The sequence below is a fragment of the Haplochromis burtoni genome, unplaced genomic scaffold (genome assembly GCF_018398535.1).
Source record: "Haplochromis burtoni strain Fernald_Lab_line unplaced genomic scaffold, NCSU_Asbu1 Contig_371, whole genome shotgun sequence".
Taxonomy (NCBI): Eukaryota; Metazoa; Chordata; class Actinopteri; order Cichliformes; family Cichlidae; genus Haplochromis; species Haplochromis burtoni.
In genome coordinates this window covers 230786-250259 of record NW_024582732.1, presented here as the reverse complement: position 1 = coordinate 250259, position 19474 = coordinate 230786, and the positions used below count along the sequence as shown (strand labels likewise).

At 40.9% G+C, this 19474-nt stretch overlaps 1 protein-coding gene across 1 annotated transcript in view; it reads right to left on the bottom strand.

The window, feature by feature from the left end:
- Positions 1-6869: 6869 nt before the first annotated feature.
- fam135b (family with sequence similarity 135 member B) overlaps positions 6870-19474 on the bottom strand; it is a 50023-nt gene continuing 37418 nt past the window's right edge. The window contains exons 13-20 of the mRNA XM_014329214.2: positions 17493-19452; positions 13784-13950; positions 13402-13493; positions 13216-13313; positions 11941-12092; positions 11675-11785; positions 11014-11127; positions 6870-8836 (exon numbers count right to left, since the gene is read on the bottom strand). Coding sequence (XP_014184700.1) covers positions 8631-8836; positions 11014-11127; positions 11675-11785; positions 11941-12092; positions 13216-13313; positions 13402-13493; positions 13784-13950; positions 17493-19452 — 2900 coding nt within the window. The 3' untranslated portion in view covers positions 6870-8630. The remainder of the gene's footprint in view (positions 8837-11013; positions 11128-11674; positions 11786-11940; positions 12093-13215; positions 13314-13401; positions 13494-13783; positions 13951-17492; positions 19453-19474) is intronic.

Below are 19474 nucleotides of genomic sequence, written 5' to 3'. Positions count from 1 at the left end.
TGGAAGTCATAAATTGATGTAGTTGAAATGGGGCGTCAGTAGGGGATTGCTGCTATGATTCGTTTACTGCGCGTGTCACCGTCGGACAATACAAATGGCGAGTCACTGTAGTCCCACAACAGGGCTCGTTAATAGAATATACACAGACAGAATTTAAAGGGCGTGACAAATCTGCCTCTGTGGGCCGAGTGGCTCAGGGAGGCAGGAAACAGCCACATATCTGCGCGCGGCACAAGCACCGCTAAGGGACACTGATAGGTTGACATGCGAGGTTAGACCAGGTAGAGTACGCATTTTTTTCACAAAATTGTAGTTTGTGTAAAAATACACAAACTACAAGGTAAGCAGTTACCTTGCAAAAAAATAAAGTGATGCATTAAATCTGAGGTTTCTAAACCACTTTTCAGTAAGGTCCATATAGGGAAAGAAGAATCACAAGGAATAGAAATGTTTTAATAAGCATCCAAGTCTAAGTGATCGTCATTCGTGAGCCTATGATGCTAAATGTTTATGAAAATGTATATTTTCAACATTCAAGGGATAAAGAAAGTAACATATAACAAAAAGCTATTCACTTTTTTAACATTCTGCATGTTACTTGTTGCTTTTCTTAAAAGTAATGCATTACATTACTTCATTGGTCACCAGAGAAAGTCATGGGTTACACCAGCGGTCCCCAACCCCCGGGTCACAGACCGGCACTGGTCTGTGAGTCGCTTGGTACCGCGAGTTGAGGCTCGGGTGTGAAATTTATGGTTTTCAGGGTTTTTATTGTTAACTCTGTTACCCTGGGTCTTTCCCCGTGTTGTAGTTGTGTGTTTTATTTTGAAAGAAATATTTACACGTTACCATAGCGACCAGAGAGCATTAAGGGGCAGAGAGGAGGATGTTACTCTTACTGTTGTTGGCGCATTTCAGTAATAAAGTTACACAATTACACAGTGAATTTGCGTTTGTTATCATATTTATAAAATACCACAGTTTTTGTCTCAGTCGTACCATTTATTTTGTTGTATTTATCCGCGACACCTTAAAGGCCGGTCTGTGAAAATATTGTGTGACATTAAACTGGTTCGTGGCGCAAAAAAGGTTGGTTGCATTACTTTCTCATTACTCTGCAAAATGACCTGAAACACCTTATCACACACCAACACAATTCCCCATTTTCATAAGGAGACGGAGATAGGATCTTTTGTTTAGTCTTTAGGTATAGTTACAAGTCAACAACACAAAGTAAAAGTTAAAAGAGCCAAAAATACGTTGAAGCGATCGTCACAAAGATTCTACTTTAGAAACATGAACAGGTAAAAGTAGAGGTTGTAAGCCTGACTGCTCATCACTGCTATGGATTATAGCAGTAGTGGACTGATAAATGGAAATGATAGGCGAGCTAACAATTCCAAGGAATTGAACTAAAGTTCGCTGCAAGAGTTATTTTTTAATTCCGATCCCTACTTACACCTCAGAGGGTTAATACTTCACTAATCCCCAAGGAAATTATGATTGAACATAATTTGAAAAGAGAGAGTTGAGCATAAAAATGAAGCTCTCAATTTATCAGTCGGTCTACGTCCCTACCCTCACCTATGGTCACAGGTTTTGTGTAGTGACCGAAAGAACAAGTTCGCAGATACAAGCGTCGGAAATGAGCTTTCTCCGACGGGTGGCTGGCCTCTCCCTTAGAGATAGGGTGAGCAGTTTAGCCGTCTGCTCAGAGTAGAGCCGCTGCTCCTCCACATCAAAAGGATCCAGTTGACGTGGTTCGGGCATCTGACAAGGATGCCTTCTGGGCACCTCCTGGGTGAGTAGTTGCGGGCATGTCACACCGAGAGGAGGCCCCGGGGCAGACCCAAGACACGCTGGAGAGATTATACCTCTCAGTGGGCCTGGAAACGCTTTGGTGTTCACGTGGGAAGGCTGGAGGAGGTGGCCGGGTAGAGGGAGGTCTGGGCTTCTCTGCTTAGGATGGATGGATGGCTGGATGGACATGCTTGTATTTATTTGAAAATTATGTCTTTTATAGTTTGTTGAGGTACAGTTTGGTCCACATAAATCCTTCAGCCCGTCCAGAAAAATGATTAGCCCTTATTAGACAAGCACAGTAATTAATTTGGAGTACAGTTTAACTCACAACAACCTGTCTCACAAGGCTGAAGCCTGAATTGGATAGCTATTGGCATGTAATAAAACCAAATATATCCTGATGTAAAAGAAAACTGATGAAACTTTAATTTTGACAAATTCCATATTGTGACACGAATCATATGTCTAGATAATTCCTAGCCTCTTTCACAGGTCTAAACAACAAATCGCATTTTTTTAATATATACAAAGTTGCCAAAAAGTAGCATTTTTTCAGTCGTCTCCATGACAAAGGAAGATTGATTCTGCTACAATTTTACATCTTTGCATTAATAGCCAGCAATTGTTTCCATATTATTAACCAACACTTTTCAGGACATTTTCCGTGTCATGTCAACACATTTTAAGCTTTTCGCGAGTCATTTCACCCTGAGAAGGACTGCCAGAATTGATGGAGCGGAGACTACAGTAACTAAGATAACCCCTCTTTCGAACTGTGCTGAGATGACAAGCTTCTCAGAATGCATTCTGCTGAGGCTGCACATAGTACGCTCACAAGTTGGCTCACAACAGCATGAACGAACAGACCAAACTTGCAGCACGCCAACAGTTCACGCTCAGTATCACGGTGTGAGGTGTGTTGTGTTGCCTGCACCAATCAATCACTGTTTGAATGCTTTGTGGCCTTTTATGGCCACAATTTTGCACCTTCTCAAGGTAACTTCCAACATGAACATGCTTCATTTCACAGAGCAGTCCACAGGATGGTTTAATGAACATGACAAAGATTCATATCATCAGTAAATACCAGTGACCCAGGTCCAGTGGCACCCATGAATGACAATGCAGTAATTATGCCTTTCACAATGTTTGAAAGATGCTTTGGATCATGAGCTTCTCATTTCCCTTCTCCACACTCATCCCATCCCTCTTCTACGAGTTCATCTAGGTTTAAGCTGTCCCGAAAAACTTGTTTCATACATGAACAGACTTTAAGATGTTTCCTGTGAATGTCTTTCTGCTTGTGAGTGTTACCTGTTACCGTACTTAAACTTGGATTCCTTCTTTTTAAACTGTACCAGGTTTTTGATTCAGTTCAATTCAGTTTAATATGTATAGCCCAAAATAACAAGTCACCTCAAAGTGCTTTCTATTGTAAGGTCAAGACCTCACAATAATAGAGAGAAACCCCCAATATTCAGATGATCCCCTATGAGCAAGCACTTGGCGACAGTGGGACAGAAAAACTCCCTTTTAACAGGCAGAAACCTCCAGCAGAATCTGAGAGAGGGGCAGTCATCTTTTGATGTGTATCAGTCAGAATGATTACGTTCTTTGTCACCCCTAATTAAAAGTACTTTTAAGGGGAAACATATATGCTGATAGCACTCTGTTAGAGTTAACAGTAATGACCTCGCCGAGCTAAAACCAAGCCTTTACCTCATGCTATGAGAATATGTAACATGTATGACCTCTTAACATGAACCAGGCTCCTAAAACTAGGCATGTTTACCATGTCGCCAATATGCAACACAACCGTACCCCTGATTGTACTTTCTGTGTCCACAAGTACGCTAGGATCAAATCAGGTATGAGTGACATGAGTTTCATTATAAGACAGTGAACACAATGGTCCACATGAATGCCGAGGTTTTGTGACCGCAACGACTCTTGCTCATGTGCTCCATGTCTAGTTGTTCGCAGTGTTAAGTGGCTAATCCTCTGAGATCTAAGGCATTATTAATGATAATCCTAACCTTATGCTAACTCTGTACTTTTAAGAAAGAAAAATGTCCATTTTTAGTGTTTATCAGGTAGAAAGATTCTTTTTTTTGTTTTGGGTTCAGGTTGGAATCATCATTCAAACTGAGAGTTAACATCAATATAGAACTGAGGCTCACGAACAAAATAATTATGCAAAAGAACATTTGTCATTTATTTTTTTCATATATGTTATAACAATATTATGCTATATACTGCATATAATTATATTTCTATTTCTACATTGAACACAAGCTACTAAGGAATGCGTACAGTACAGTCAGCAACATAGAAAAATATTATAGTAGTATTGGCACAGATGAAGTAGTATTTGTTTTATACTTTACATGTTGTACATTCAGCAAAAGAAATGCAGAATGAAATAAATTAATGATTCTTTGAGGGACATGAAACATTTTTATAATCAGATCAAAGAAATAGAGGGTCCAAAATAATAGGGACAGCGAAGACAGATGAGCTTTCACAGACATATAACACAGTTTCCATACACACCTCCATGTGCTACACATAAACAAGGCTCTCTAAAAAGTCAAATACAAAATGGTTCAAGTCAGTCAAGTGTTGGGTTTATAGAATTTACTCAACAACATAAATGTACAGTTAACAGCCAATAAATATTTGGTAAAAAAGAGAGCTAAGAGTGATGTAAATACAATTCTTTCTGATGAAACCTTCAAATGAAACCTTTTGCAGGACAGCCATCCATCTCATAAAGCAATTTCATACCTCTGTTTGCCCTTGAAGGGGTCAATCTCAATACCTCTCCATCACTTTTCCCCTCCATTGATTCCTGCCGACTCCTTTGAGTAAACACACACAAAGGAAAAGCAAACAAGCTTAAGCCTCAGCCATGTACAGTATGTGTGTTTTTGGTGCATGATACACGGCAGCTCCAGCAGACTGCTTGCGCAGCTTTGCTTAGCGGGTCTTTGAGAACCATCGTCCTTAAGGAACCCATTTGGTTAGAGTCGATCACAGTGACAGAGCAGCAGCTTCCACACGGGGAAAAAAAGCAGTTTGCCGTGTCACCGGTCGTTCTTTGAGACAGCACGCTTTGAACAAAAAACAATGCTTGTACAGCCAAGACAGACAGGTGAGGTTAGTTTTTACAATGAGAACAGGACGTGACCTTCAGATCTAAAAAAGAAAGAAAAATAGCTGTTTGTAGTTTGTAAAGCTAGTGGAAGTTGATCCAAGGTTTTCAATAAAGTGCACTTCAAACCAGTGCAAAGGTTAAAATATATCTCTCTGTCTGTATATAACTACATATGCAGCAGACGCATAACTACAGCTGGAAATGAGACGTGTGTGACAGTTCTCTAATATCAGAATATGTAAACACTGTCTGATGAACAGCACGGCGGTGAGGAAACAATCCTCGCCAGGATGCTAGAAAACAACACTTTGCATCTGACAGCCAAGGATGTGGGAAAAGCTGATGAGATCACAACACGGCATGTTACATGTTCAAGAGAACATTCGACTGCTTGCACAGCGGTTCCCTGCTATCATCATGCATCACATTGCGTAGACAGTGTGCGGGGGAGAATCTTGGCAGTGTGTCAGTATTACACAGAATCATCCAGGATAACAAAAGCAATGACACCCTGATTTACACCAATTTAAAAAAAAAAGCATTGCATTTCAAAGGGTTTTAATCTACAGCTTTACATGGCTAATTAGAAAATAGATCCTCATTAGACCACAATAGTCTGTTGTATCGTACAGTCATGAATGGCAAATCTTTGTCACATGCATGCACATCAAATCTGCCGTTGATTATACCAGCAAGCCTGTTTACCGCCTGCCATTCGAGATTCAAGACGCATTATCAAAAGAACTGATTAACTAGAGGCTACAACTACTAGTAGTTGTATATAATTTTATATTTTATAGCAGTAATTCCATAAAATTGCTTCATGATTGTTAGATTGTTAAATATTCATCACGTCAAAGGAAAAATTGTTTGCTAAACCTCTCCCCCGGTTAGCTATCGCTCCATCGTAGCAACTCGTTTAGGCACAAGAAGCCTGTCAAGCTATGGATTTCTGCATGTTTAAGTGTGTGGGCATTTATACAGTGCTTTTCTAGCTTTGTTGATAAATCAAAGTGCTTTTGACTCCAAGCCACACTTAAACATACATTCATAGAGTGCTTTACTCAATGCAGTTTAAATATTTTATCTATACATCACATGCATGGCCAATTTAGACTTTAGACTGTGGAGGAAGAGTACCCCGAGGAAAACCTGCTCATTCACAGGGAGAACACGAAAGCTCAACACAGAAAATTCCCAGCTGGGGTTCAAACCAGTGAAGCAACAGAACTAAACGCTGCCCGTGGCTTGTTCCAAAACCAAAAGTAGGCAGAAAAGTATGGGAGGGTATGATAATGTTGGGTGCTACCATCAGCTGCAGCTGTATGCATTTACATCTTACATCATTGTAACCTATCAACTTCCACATCCAAAGATGTCCGGGCAAAAGTAGATGAATAATTTGTGTTATAGGTTGTGACATATAAGAAGTTGTAGACTGCCTTTAGATAAATATGACGTTACCTTTTGGAAGAAAACGTGCTGTACTGTGCTGAGGGCTGAACATTTTCACTGTCGCTACTCTGGTGTTTTTAAACCGGATGTGAGAGGGGAAACTGACGGAGAACCAGAATGCACTGCAATCACATGCAGCAGCCACTTGTCAACCACACAGCAGCCCTGGCCTAAGGGCTTTTACCCTTTTACTATTTTTTTATAACCTACTAACCTACTAAGGACCAGAATTTACCAAACATGCACTGTGACACCATAAAAGAGATCAGAAGAGCCAAGGACAATTTTTCCATTGACTATAGAAGTTCTTTTATAGAAGTAAGTATAAAGTATTCTGATTCTGATTTTTGACACAAGAGGAGTTGCCCCCTTCTGGTCATTAGAAGTAATGCGTGTTTAAAGCCACATACAGTATCTTTTATTTGGAGCTGATTTCTTTTTTCTTTTTTTTTTGCATTATTTGACAAATACTATGGCTGTGCAGTTATTTATTTCAAACACACCATCTAAGAAGTCCAAAAACATCATGAATCTACATATACACTTCTCGTTCCAAAAATCCCAAATGCCAAATTCACATTCACTTTTTATATAATGCCATGCACACATTGCCTAAAATTTGTCTGCCATATTGGACATGATACAACAACCTGTTGCTAAGGAAACATATGTATGCCTTGACTGGTTGGCAGCAAATGTTTCCTGTAGTTCTTCAGATTGTCAGCAAACACTGTTACCGGCACTATTAGCCAAGCAGATATAAAACAAACCAGCAAGGGAGAAAGCTCACCTTCAAAGTAATGGTCAGACTGTCGCTAAGATTTTGTGTCTAGTCTTCAACTGATCTTGTCACCATTTTTGGCACATGTCTAAAATGGGTGATGAATGGTTGGTGGTCAAATGTCTACAGAATCAGTATAAAAACGTCTAATCACAACTTGTACTACTTTTTCCTTTGTGCGCTGTTTAACACATTTTGGGATGTTGGCTTCCCCAACCAACATAACCCAAAACGTCACGCAAACGTCATAAAAATCATGCAAATAAAGCTATGTTATGTCTAAATTCAGCTTAAAAAAGGAAAAATTTCAGGCAACAAAGTCAAACACAGGTATGATAGTCAAGTAGCTGAGATTAGCTTGATTGGTTAGCTAGCTAACGCTGAAAAGTCCAGGAGCAGTGACAGGTCTGCTTTTGTCTACTTAGGTCTGACATCACATTTTAGTAATGTAAACATTACTGCAGGTTGGAGGGGTATCATTCTAGATTGCATAAGGGCCTTAAGAGGCTGAAAAGCTCGACAGGTGGCACGATGGTAACTAAGGGGAGGTGGGGCTTAGCAAATGGTCCAATCCTGAATCTTGTTAATCTGTTACTAAGTCAGTACAAAAACACAATTACAAAGTAAATGCTATCACAGCAGGTAGGATCATCTCTTATCAAATATACTTTGCTGCGCACTTCTATGCAAACGTTTGTTGTAGCCTAACACTTAGCTAGTCATGGACAGCAAGATTTTTTGAGATGTACAGATAAACATACAGACAACGCACTTTTTACTTTTCATTTGACACATTTGATGATAATTACACACAGAGACTTAAATGTAGACGGACTACTTACACTGTAAATAACATAAGCAGGTAAAAAATAAATAATTTTAAACAATATAGTCATTTCTGTATAAATGAACATCTATGTTTCGTACAACAAAATACTTCATGTACAATCAAGGACATAAATGCTATGCATCTATTGCCTTGTAAGGATAGTGTAAGACTATCATTAGTGTAACCCTTAAAGAAGAATTCAATCAACCAGCGATAGCAAAGGCTCTAAACCAACTCTAAAGGGAAAGTAAGTAAATGCTTTAAACCACAATTAGCATCTGTTAGTGTTCTGGCTGAGAGGTTATTCATAAGGCCGACAAAACATCTACAATCAATCCTATCATCGATGTCAGATGTTTTGCTTTGACTGGCTACACATCAAACTCAGACTTCTGAGTTAGCGGTTTAAACAGTCACAATATACCAATCCTTTATTAACAGCTGCTAACCATCCTAACAAATGGGATATACAAATCTGGCCTCTTGGATACCAGGAAATATATACATTACATCTATTGTACAGGGTAAAATGACCTCATCCCCTTCCTTTATACTCCTTTATCCACCATTCAGATCGGTCCAGCAAGCCTGCAGTAGGAGCACCTTTACTTGAAGTAGTTGAGTCCTGCCACTAAGAAGAACTTCTCCAAGAATAGCTCAGAGTCCAAGACGGCGATGTGGGCGGCACGGCCGATCAGCGTGTTGGCTGTGTTGGGTAGAGCGTGGAACACATTCTGGCGGATCAGGCGGCACTCTTTAGCTTCTACGAGTGGCTGCAGGAGGTTGTTGATCATCTCGGTGTACACGGGCCCTTCAGTGCGAGGAAAAAAAAAGAAAGTAATGGCGAGTCCTCCTACGTGCATGATGTCTTATCCATATTCAAGTGTTAAAACTTAGGGCCACAGTTAGATTCATTAGTGATTCATCAGCTGTTTTTGTTTGGTCAACAAATGCCAGATATTCTATGGAGAAACTTACTTTTTCATGTTGATAGAGTGGATATAAAATTAGGAAAGCTTCTAAATATAACGCAGTGCACAACATCACCACCATCTAAACGACCTTAATAAGAAACATGAAACATACGCCCCATAATAACAATAATTCTTGTCAATTTTTCTGATTTGCATACTTACTGCAACATACTTCCGTTCCACTTTTTTGAAATCTCTGATGAGTGCAAAGTTTTGCCATTGCAGAGTGTTTACCCTTACTGGAATTTTTTGCCCAAAGTCGCATGAGGCATGTACAGGTGCTGGTGAGCCAGACTGTTTTTTGCCCCAGTGCAATGACTTCCTAGAGTCTCGGCTGGTTGCCATACAACACCCTAGAGCCTAATCTCCTGTAAAACTGAAAATGTCATGCCAACCCCCCCCAACCATGTCATGTGTGGAACATGGGTGACAGGATCAGTTCAGAGTGTCTGCACAGATATGTATGACTTAAGTTTTCCATATGGGTAGAAATTTAGAAGAAGTTGCTAAATCTGAGCTGTTAAAGTCCAGAGGTTTATAAATGAAAGCAAATGAATTTGTTAAAGACGTCATCAGGCGATGCAATCATATTTAGCCACATGCTTAACAGCTTTTATACAAACTAGTAGATGTTTTAAGAGCTGACGGCTTGATGTTTTAAGGACATTTCACTTCTCATTCAAGGTTTCTTGATTTCTAAAAACAAAAGGTGCAGAGTGCCAGGTATTTACCTCCCTGTGGGGGTTAAACAGAGCGTGTGGCTTACAACACCAGCTATCAGCTACCTACCATGCAGTCTTGAGATCTCTTTCCAGGCATTTTACCCGTATTCACACTTTGCCTCTAGTTACCTTAAGGTCTCGCAGTGATTTAACCCTTAACTCCTGGTGACGTTAACAACTTGCGCCTGTTTTCACACCTTAGCTCACATGATGACACACATGATCAATAGTGGATCAACGACCCTCAAGACCACCTTGAACTCTCCACCTTTTGGTTTTTAAATCTGAAGAAGTCTCTTGCGCTACGTCCACACGCACACGGATATTTTTGAAAACTGAGATTTTCCGTTTTCGTTTTGAAAAAACAAAACAAAACTCTGTCCACATGTAAATGCTAAAAACTAAATGTTGGCCAATCAGAAGTCTAGAAGCCTGGGTGTCAGCGTTTTCAAAACTACCCATGTACGTGTGGACATAGCCTTGGATGAACGGTCCAGTTCCTTTCTTTTTTTAAACCCTGACCTGGATGACTAAGAAACATATAAAACTAGAAGATGACACATCAGTGAATGTATCTGGCCTACACTGGCACAGTTACAGGTCTTCTGCTAACCATCTATAACCACTGATAACCCCAACCCTAAATGTATGGTATAAGATTTTTTTTTCATTATGCCATAAAGTCTTGGCAATCCATGGACAAAGAGAGGAATAATTCTCACTGACACATATAAAAATCTGTTGAGGTTATTTTCCAAAGAGGTACTTTTTTGCTTCTCTCCAAATAATAAGGTCAGTGTTGAGAGCAAAGGCTGGAATCATCACTGATGAAGCCCTTAACCTGAAGGTTTTGCATGTGGGTGTTCTAGACCCAGACATACGTAAAACAAAAGTAAAGCATTCCTATATCTTATTTTAACTCAACAGGGATGGCATGAAATGAGAAAAAGTGTGACTAATTAACCTTCTGGCGTTTAAGTCATCGATGACACCACCAACTCTAACTCCAACTCAAACTCTGAACCCGAGGCCATCAGAATATGTAATTGCTGTTTTTATGACAGTGTTCTGCCAAGTCTTCCCTATTAACCTGCAGTGTTAGAGGAGAGAAGGGGTCTTACCTGCTGTTATGTGAGGCACGCTCCTTTCGTGAATAATGTAAAATGTCATTCTAGGAATAAACAAGTGTGCTAAAATAATGTGGACGACAAGGTCCCCAGGTGCCCAGATATCCAGATAGAAACTATTGAAATACAAATATGAGCTGAAGTGATGACAGCTGCATTGTTCACCTGTGGTTCTATCTTTGAGAGCAGTTTTGCACATCTCTATTCTGGCAGAGTGAAAAGGAACGTAGCGGTCCTGCGGAGACGCCACTAGCACAACGTTCTTGAAGAACTGGAGCCCTACAAGGACATGAAAGACGCAAGTAAAGGAGACAGCACAGAGTAGAGAGAAGGAGGGCAAGACAGGGTAAAGGATTGAATTGGTTGTAAAATGCAAAGTACAATCACAAAGCACAATGACAGGCCTTGATACGATAAAGCTGTGTTTTTTTTTTCTCTCTCTCTCTCTAGTCTCCTCTCTGTGTGCTTTTAAGAGAGTGCACTGGTGGGTTTCCAATGACAGGGTTTGGATCACTTTGTCAGCCTGCCACAGCTGTAGAGAGGGGGGAAAAAAAGCGTTTTCAGGCTTATCTTCTTCAAGCCTGTGTGACAAACGACTGCTTTGTTCCACTCACACAGTGGGGAGGCCTCTCACAGGCCTCTTGCAGCTCGCTGGCAGGGGTTTGAGTGTTAGCGAGCTGACACGTACAGAAATTTGACAAAAAAAAGACAAGATGACAACATTTTCATGAATATTTGAACAGCCTGCCTTTCAAGCAACAGTCTGTAAAGTGGGGCCGTCAACACGCAGCCTCTGTTTCGGATCTCAGCCGCTTTCAAGCCGTACCTGGTTTCTGACTCAGGAGATAGAGGAACGTTTTCCGTGGATCAACGTGATCTCTGAAGGTGAGCTGCAGCAACGATCCGGATTTTTTCAGCTTCTGCATTAACCACAAACCTAAGCAAAACACACACACACCGAATCAGGACTCCACATGCATCACAGTAGCTGAGCAGTATGGATGATATTCTTAGACAAAAGACAATATGCTGCTGAGAGGCACGAAACACGCAGCGCTGTGCCTTCTTCCAGGAGACGAGCCGTGGCCTCACCTGTGCTGACCAGTGTGCTGTTGTTGTACAGCGTTCCCAAGTGTGGCCCTGACAACGAGAGGAAAGTGTGCAGTTTGGGCAAATAGCAGCGGAAGCGAGGCCTCGTCAGCACCGAGCGGATGATGATGTTCCCCAGAGAGTGGCCGATGAAGCTGTTGGCCGAAGACAAACAACTTTCAGAGAGAGGAACTTGCAGCATGAGTGGGCGGCTGGGAAAAAAAAAATGCCTCCAACGCTGCTGACCTACGACACTGCCCGATAGCTTTGGTAGATTCCTCTGGAAGCAGGAACGGGTTGCAGCGGAAGCTATTTGGAGATTCCTGCTGCAGCATGCGGTGATTACAGAAAATTCATTAACTTGCTAAATGTTTAAACATCCTCAAAGGCAATGACAACTTATTGATGCGAACATAGAGGACAAACCGCACGAATTAATAGCAGCTTCCCAGCAGTGGGAAATATTAGATTCATCAAGCTATGTCTGTCACTTAGTTTAATTACTGTACTGTTGCGGCTCTACCCACAATCCCTCATCTCCATCCCTGCTCCTTCTCATCTGTCTGCTCCCAAACTAAATATAGAGGTAATGTGGAAAGAACCAGATGCTGTTGCGGCACTCCATTGCCTTTTGTCTTTGATACTCGCTCCCCAGAGAATACGCCACAATAAAAAGAGAGTTAAGAAACTTGGGCAGAAACTCTCACAAAGAAATAAATTGTCACATTGAGGGCAATTAAGCGGGAAGATGAATAGCTTAATTTGATTGGAACTAGGCAGCACAGTGCTGCATAAAGCAGCGCAGTCTATCATGTGAAAGTCACAAGCTTATTGGCACGGTATGATAAGAGCTTTTCATCTGTTTTCTGCCACTTATCCATTTTGAGTCTATACATTATGACGGAGCTGTCATTCTCCGAAGTTAAGACTTCCACAGAAGAATCAGAGCCAAGTCTCTGCTGCCATCTGCTGACTGGACTGAATACTGCTCAGGCTGGTCCTTTACTGGTTTCCCTTAACCTCAAATGACTTCCCACATGAGAATCTTCTAGCAGAGGAACTGTAAGACCAAAATGAAACTACAAACTCAACTTGAAGGGTGATATATTCTAATTTCTGGAAGCAGGCTTGTTTGAAAAGTCACTTGAATGTATTTGCACCCTATCTCTGCCCTTAGTTCACCAGCAAGCTAGTGGATATTAAGAGGTTTAATATCCAATCAAAATGAAATGTGTCAATAATGGGCACGCTGCAGCGTGTTAAACCTGGCCGACTGACCTGATCCTGCCTATGGTGAGATTGTAGAGCTGGATGTGCTGAATGATTTCATCCAGCAGCCTGTCCGTCATGGCGTCGAAGTCTGCAAACGTGTCGGCCTACGGGAGAAAAGCAAGGCTGTCAGCGCTCTGCAAATTGCCTCGAAGCACACTTTCACAGTTTTGCTCCCGTCACTGTCAAATGTACCTGGTTCCTCTCAGACATGAGGAAGTCGAGCCTGGATCCTGGCAATCCCAGCTCTATGAAAGTCTTCACAAGACGAAGGTCAGCACTGTTTCCTGGAAGCAGGTGACGAAAAAGACACACAAAGTTTGTAGCTCTGCTTTTATTAAGCATGTTCGATAAACATTTAAAAGTTAACCTGAAATGAGTTTCAGGGAATTAGTATTCACAGACTGCACAGTGCAGTGTAATCAAGCTGTAGGACTTTATCAGACTATATTACATTTACAATGCTAATAGGGAATCATATGAAAGGCTGTACAGAAAGTTATGGATGTGTCAGTGCAATGCAGACGTGGAACTGGATCGCAGCGAAGCAGAACATTTTTTAAATGTGCAGCCTCACCATCAAGCCCATGGACGCACACCACCAGGTGTATGCCGTCATCAAACTCCTCATCATCCTCTTCAGGAGGGAAGTAGGGGAGATCTGATGCCAGGAGCGGGAGGTCGCTGTACAAGCTGGCCTGGAAGCTCAACTCTTTGAACAGCTCCTCTTTGGCTTTGTAGAAACTGGAGAAAAAAATGTGATATTATATTACTAAACTTATACTGAACAATTTTAAGCTAATGAGATATGAGCTGATTTAAGCCTTTAACCCTTTGCTGTCTCAGCCATCATACGTTCTAATTGTAATCTAGTCTTAAAAGGGCAAAATGTGGCTACTTTTTCATGTGTGACAGAATGATTCATTTTTATGATTCTTGACTGTAAACACTGGAGAGAATAGTTTAATGATATTTTTTAAAAATTATATACTCTAATTGCCTAGCTTTAAACTTAGGCCTGAGTTTAGGGTTGGCATGTAGACCTTAGAGCAGGGGTGGCAAATTAATTTCCCCAAGGGGCCACATGAGATGTGGAGGGTCGTGCCAGTAGTCTTATAAAAAGATAAAATTGATATTAAGCAGAACTGAGTCCAGCCTACTGGGACAGTCCTCCACAACAGTCCCAGTATCTCACTTGCAGCCCGTTGGGAAAACCTAATTGTCTACCGCTGCCTTAGAGACGAGTTGATGAATGTTTCATTTTCCAAAAAGTGAATTACTCCTACAGCTTTCGCCGTGTGGCCCAAATATAATAGACAACCTACATTCAATTTTCAGAATTTACATTGCTCATGCTGCCCACTTCTTGAGCAAGCCTGTGTTGCTTAACAGAAGTCTCAGACTAACCAGTAAGCTGCTCAAAAGTTTTATTACTCTGTCATTCTGCCAGGTTTCAGATTACAGTCATGCAGAAGTCAAAGCCAATCCGATTCAAGTTAGTGTACTTCCAGCTTATCGTGATGGATTTGTCTGTGTACTCTTTGATGTGACTTAATACATTCAGGAGGCATTTCACCTCGTTTTGGCTTCCTTGCTTCATATTTGCCCTCGTTTCATTTTGTTATGCTAGACTTTCCAAGCATGAGTAACTGCCAGCTACTGCACCAGATGTCAGGAGTCATCTCCCAAAACCCATGTAAACCCCTCATGTTTTGGCCTTCAGTGATTCCTGAGATTAGGGACAAAACAGGTTTTAATTTTCTAAAATATATTTTTTGATTTTTCAAAAACACATTTACATATAATTGTTACACAAAGTTTTGTCTGTCTCACCATGTTTTGGTACAATCTCCCAGGTGTAACATTTTTTAATAATTTATGTTTTTGCTGGAGAAGTGCAAGGTTTTTGTCAACACCGTCAAACACAAAGAAATGCAAAAATATATATTTTAAATGAAGTTGTTTCAGCTATTTTGACAATTACTTTTCATACTCAGTTGTAAATAGCATTTGTATTCTATTTTATTCTGTTGTATATATTATTTTATTCTATTCTATTTTATTCTATTGTATATAGTATTTTATTTTATTTTATTTTATTGCATTCCAGTGTTTTCTAATTTCTGCTACATAACTTTGCACTTTTGCTGTAACAAAACAAATTTCCCACCTGTGGGACTAATAAAGGTCATCTTATCTTATCTTATTAGCAGCTTCTCTATTCTAATTGTTTATGCACATAGGTTTTCAAAGTAATTATACCACATTTAAAAGTAAGATTGTTTTGGCTTTTTATTGTTAGAGTTACAGTCATACATATTTTCAGAAGCTTGTATTTAATCTGTATAAGAAACAGTCATATTAAGCAGCATGCAAATTACACATTTATTGAGAAAATTACGTATTTTTATTGGAAGATCACGAGAGAGGAAAATATATGGTTCTCCAAAAGAGAAAAATAAACAAAAACTCCATATTATGGAGTTGACAAGGTGCTGACGGTGGTGACACTAACAAGATATTATTTCTTTCAAAATGACAATTAAACCTTAACAACCTTTGTAATATCACAAGACACATCATAACAATTCTGCTTTTGCACATGTCAAGTTCTACATCTTAATAGTTCACCAGCAAGTAGCCGCCTACTACTCCTTGATTCCTAAAGTTCTCTGTGGTTGTGTGTTTAGACCCTGCTGGACTTTCTCTCCTTTTGACTCTGTGCTTGTTTCCAAAACCTTCTCTTCTGACTTTTTTCTCTTCCTTTCAGATCACTGATGTTCTTTATTTTTCCCTCTTTCACTCTATTTCTCCATCTTTCCCTTTCCTTTATGAGAAACTCTTTCTTCAACTCAGGCTGGCTGTTAATTTTTTCTCTCTTTCTTTTTTGATCATCCCTGTTCCTTCTCTTTTGTTCCTCTACTGACAGGTTCCCCTTTGCTATTCTAGCCTGAAATGTACCATTTTGTAATTACTATAATTTTTCTGAACCTTATGCTTTTTCACAGATCAAGGATGAATATTCACAACACAATTATGCATTAAGCAATAGAAATGCTATCCGGCCATTAAGTTTGATGGTTCAGAGTTCCTTTGACTTTGGAACTCTGCGGCATCACTGAGAGTTACAAACTGTCTAAATTCTTTCATCTTTAATAAAATGATCAGTGTGTGGCTCTACCAGGTGTAACATCCAGGCATCCATGAAAACAGAATATATGAAATTTAACAGAGTTAGAAGTTAGATTGCTTGTTTCCACCTGAACATGATACACCAGCTCTGCTACCACTTCCAACATAAAGGGAGACAGAAAACTAAACAGCAGTGACTATTGTCAGGTTACTGAAGTTGGGCTAGCTGGTACATAGTGATGTGCTACGTGATCGCTAGCAACACAGCTGTGTTAGCATAACATAAACACAGTGAAGCTGGAGGATGAACACCAACTTTTTACCACTTGATAAAAATTAACGTGAGGGTTCCCGATGGTTAGGCTGGCAGTGATCACTGGCTGTTTTTAGGGGCTTGTTCAGATGTAATAGAACAAGATAAAAAGCATTAAAAATTTTAACAGCACAACAGGCTATAAGAGTAGTGTGGGCCCGGAAGCAGGAAGCATCATCACTTAAAGACCAACTCTCGGGGCACAGCTAGCTCAATAGATGCCACATGATTGAAAGGTTGGGCGTTCAAATCCAACGAACAGAGGCTATCCTGGATTGGTAGCTGCCCACTGCATCACTGAGTGAATGGGTTAAATGCAGAGGACTAAGCATTTTCCTACAGGATTAATAATGTATACATAAACAATAAGATTCAAGATAAGGCAAATTTGATAATATTTGGCACATCTGTGAAGCAGAAATATCAGTAAAACACACAAGAAGTAATATGACTGAAATATTAATAAAAATAACTTAAATAACACCAGCACCGTTTCAAAAGTACCAATTTGGCACCGTCCATCCATTCGCTTCCGCTTATCCTTTTGAGACATATATCCTAATGAGACATTATATATTAGCTAAGCTAGCAAGCATTGCTAGGCCTGCCGGCTTAGCTAATGCATTTAATTTTTCATTTCTAAAGGTTACTGCTTGGTAAATACCACAAGAAAGTTGTATATGCTTATAGATCTTAAAACTCTGTGTAAATTGGATGTGATTTGCACTTTAAAATATCTTTTTTGTATTGAGCAGCAACACAAAAGTAAGTAGTAAGTGTACTAATAAACTTAGCGGGATACAAAGAGGTAGAATGCCTGTTAGGAAAAAGAAAAACTCACTTCAGCATTCGTTCATTTGTCTCTTCATCCATGTTCAGGGGACTGAGTGAAGATGAGGAGATGATACCGAAGGAGCCCAGAGGCTGATGAGTGATAGGTGAGGTAGTCTGACGAGTGGACATTCCACTGATAGATGGAGAGTCTCTCAGGACGGATGAAAATGGGAGGCAGGTTGGGGCACAGGAGACTGACATGTTCACCACCTCCACCATCTTCTTGTTCACAAAGGCTAGTCCTGAGTTAGGGATCTTGGTGGCCTTCGATTGGCAGTCCAAAGGTGCTTTCTCACAGCTCGATACTCCATTTACATCAGCAGGTGACACTATCTCTCTGTTTGTCACACCCAAGGGGTCACTTGGCCTCTGAGTGGTGCTGTTACTGTTGGGCAGATCACTGAAGCATGAAGGTTTTATAAGTATCTGTGAGGGATCTAGACATTCATGTTTCTCAGGCCCGAATAGTTGGGTCTGATGGAAACTTTGGCACTCATCTCCCGTGTTAATCCTCTCCTGATCTGTTGCACTTTCATGCACACATGGTTTGTTTCCACAGCTGCAGGGCACTGTTTCCGATTCAACGACAAAGATATTCTTCACTGAGGTTACTCCACTGATGTGTGTTTGATTGTTCGTATTCTCCCTCTGGCTGCCAATAACAGCACTTTCCTTGACATGAGGGCTTTCTGCAGACTCTTGTAAAAGTAATACTTCAGAAACACTGCTTGACGCTGACTTTATCCTGTATGTCTCTGACAGGTACTGTGGAGAGTTTGACTTTTCAGAGGTCCCATTCTCCTTGACAATATGGCCAGGATTTGATGATGAACTCATGTCTAATGGAGATAATTCTGACTGTCCAGAATCCAGGTTGCTGTACAAAGAACAGTTTGTCCTACATGAATCTTCATGTTGTACTAAGCTCTTGCAATCTGTTTCCTGGTTGAGCAGCATATGGCCATCCTCTACATCTTCTGGGCTACTTATCTGCGGCGCAGAAACAGACTTGGTCAGCTTGCTTAGCTGCCTCTGATGCTGATCCTCCTCATAGGGCAGAGAGCTAATTGATGTAAGTGAAGCCTGTATACCTCCACTTGGAAGGCTGCCGTTGCTCTCCATCTGCAGCCCTTCCAGATAGCTGCGGTGCACCGGATGATTTAACACTATTTGCTGTGGGATCTCCCGTTCGCTGGAAAAGTCCAGAGGGGGTCGTCCTCGCAGTGCGGCTTCCACCGGCCACGCTACAGAGCTGGGCTCACTCTCGATACCAGAGTCTGAAATAACAGAGGACGAGCGCTTCATGACCTTGGTGCCGACCAAACCTCCGCGATGAGTCGTCTCTTTTCTGAGCTCACCCGGAAAGAGTGGTATTACTGGACAGCCAGCGGGTACACTGATAGGAGGGACATCCTCACTTTCATCATCCACTGAGTGATTTAAAGGCATGGCAATGTCAGGGTGCTCTTCAGTGTTTTCATTCTCCATTGCTTTGCTGTGGTTTGTGGCATCACAAAGTTGGGCAATTACTTCTGTTACAGGATGAGAAGACTTGTCACTGTTGTCTGCAGAATCTGTGAGGGGACTAAAGCTTGAGGAGGGAGCCAAAAGTGCCTCTCCTCTACAAGGATCACATGACTTATTTGCAACGTAGATCTCGCCTGAACTATAGCTCTCCTTATTTTGGTTGTGATTTTCTGCTGCTTCCGTCAAGTTTTCCTTCACTGCTGCGGAAAGTTCAGTTCTGCCCTCAGTAGGAATGATGTTCTGGGTACATCTGGTGTCGCTCTTATTCTGGTCTGCTGTGAGCGAGACATACAAGGGCAGGTCCGTGCATTCACTACCCAGAGAGTCATTGGGTACTGCTGGTGATACGGCTTCTTGGCGGCTTTCGAGAATCCTCTTGGCAAGATCTAAGTTGGTTTGTTCATCAGCAGTTGCAGGCATTGGCACATGTGATGTGTACTCTGGAAAGATAAAGAAATTCAG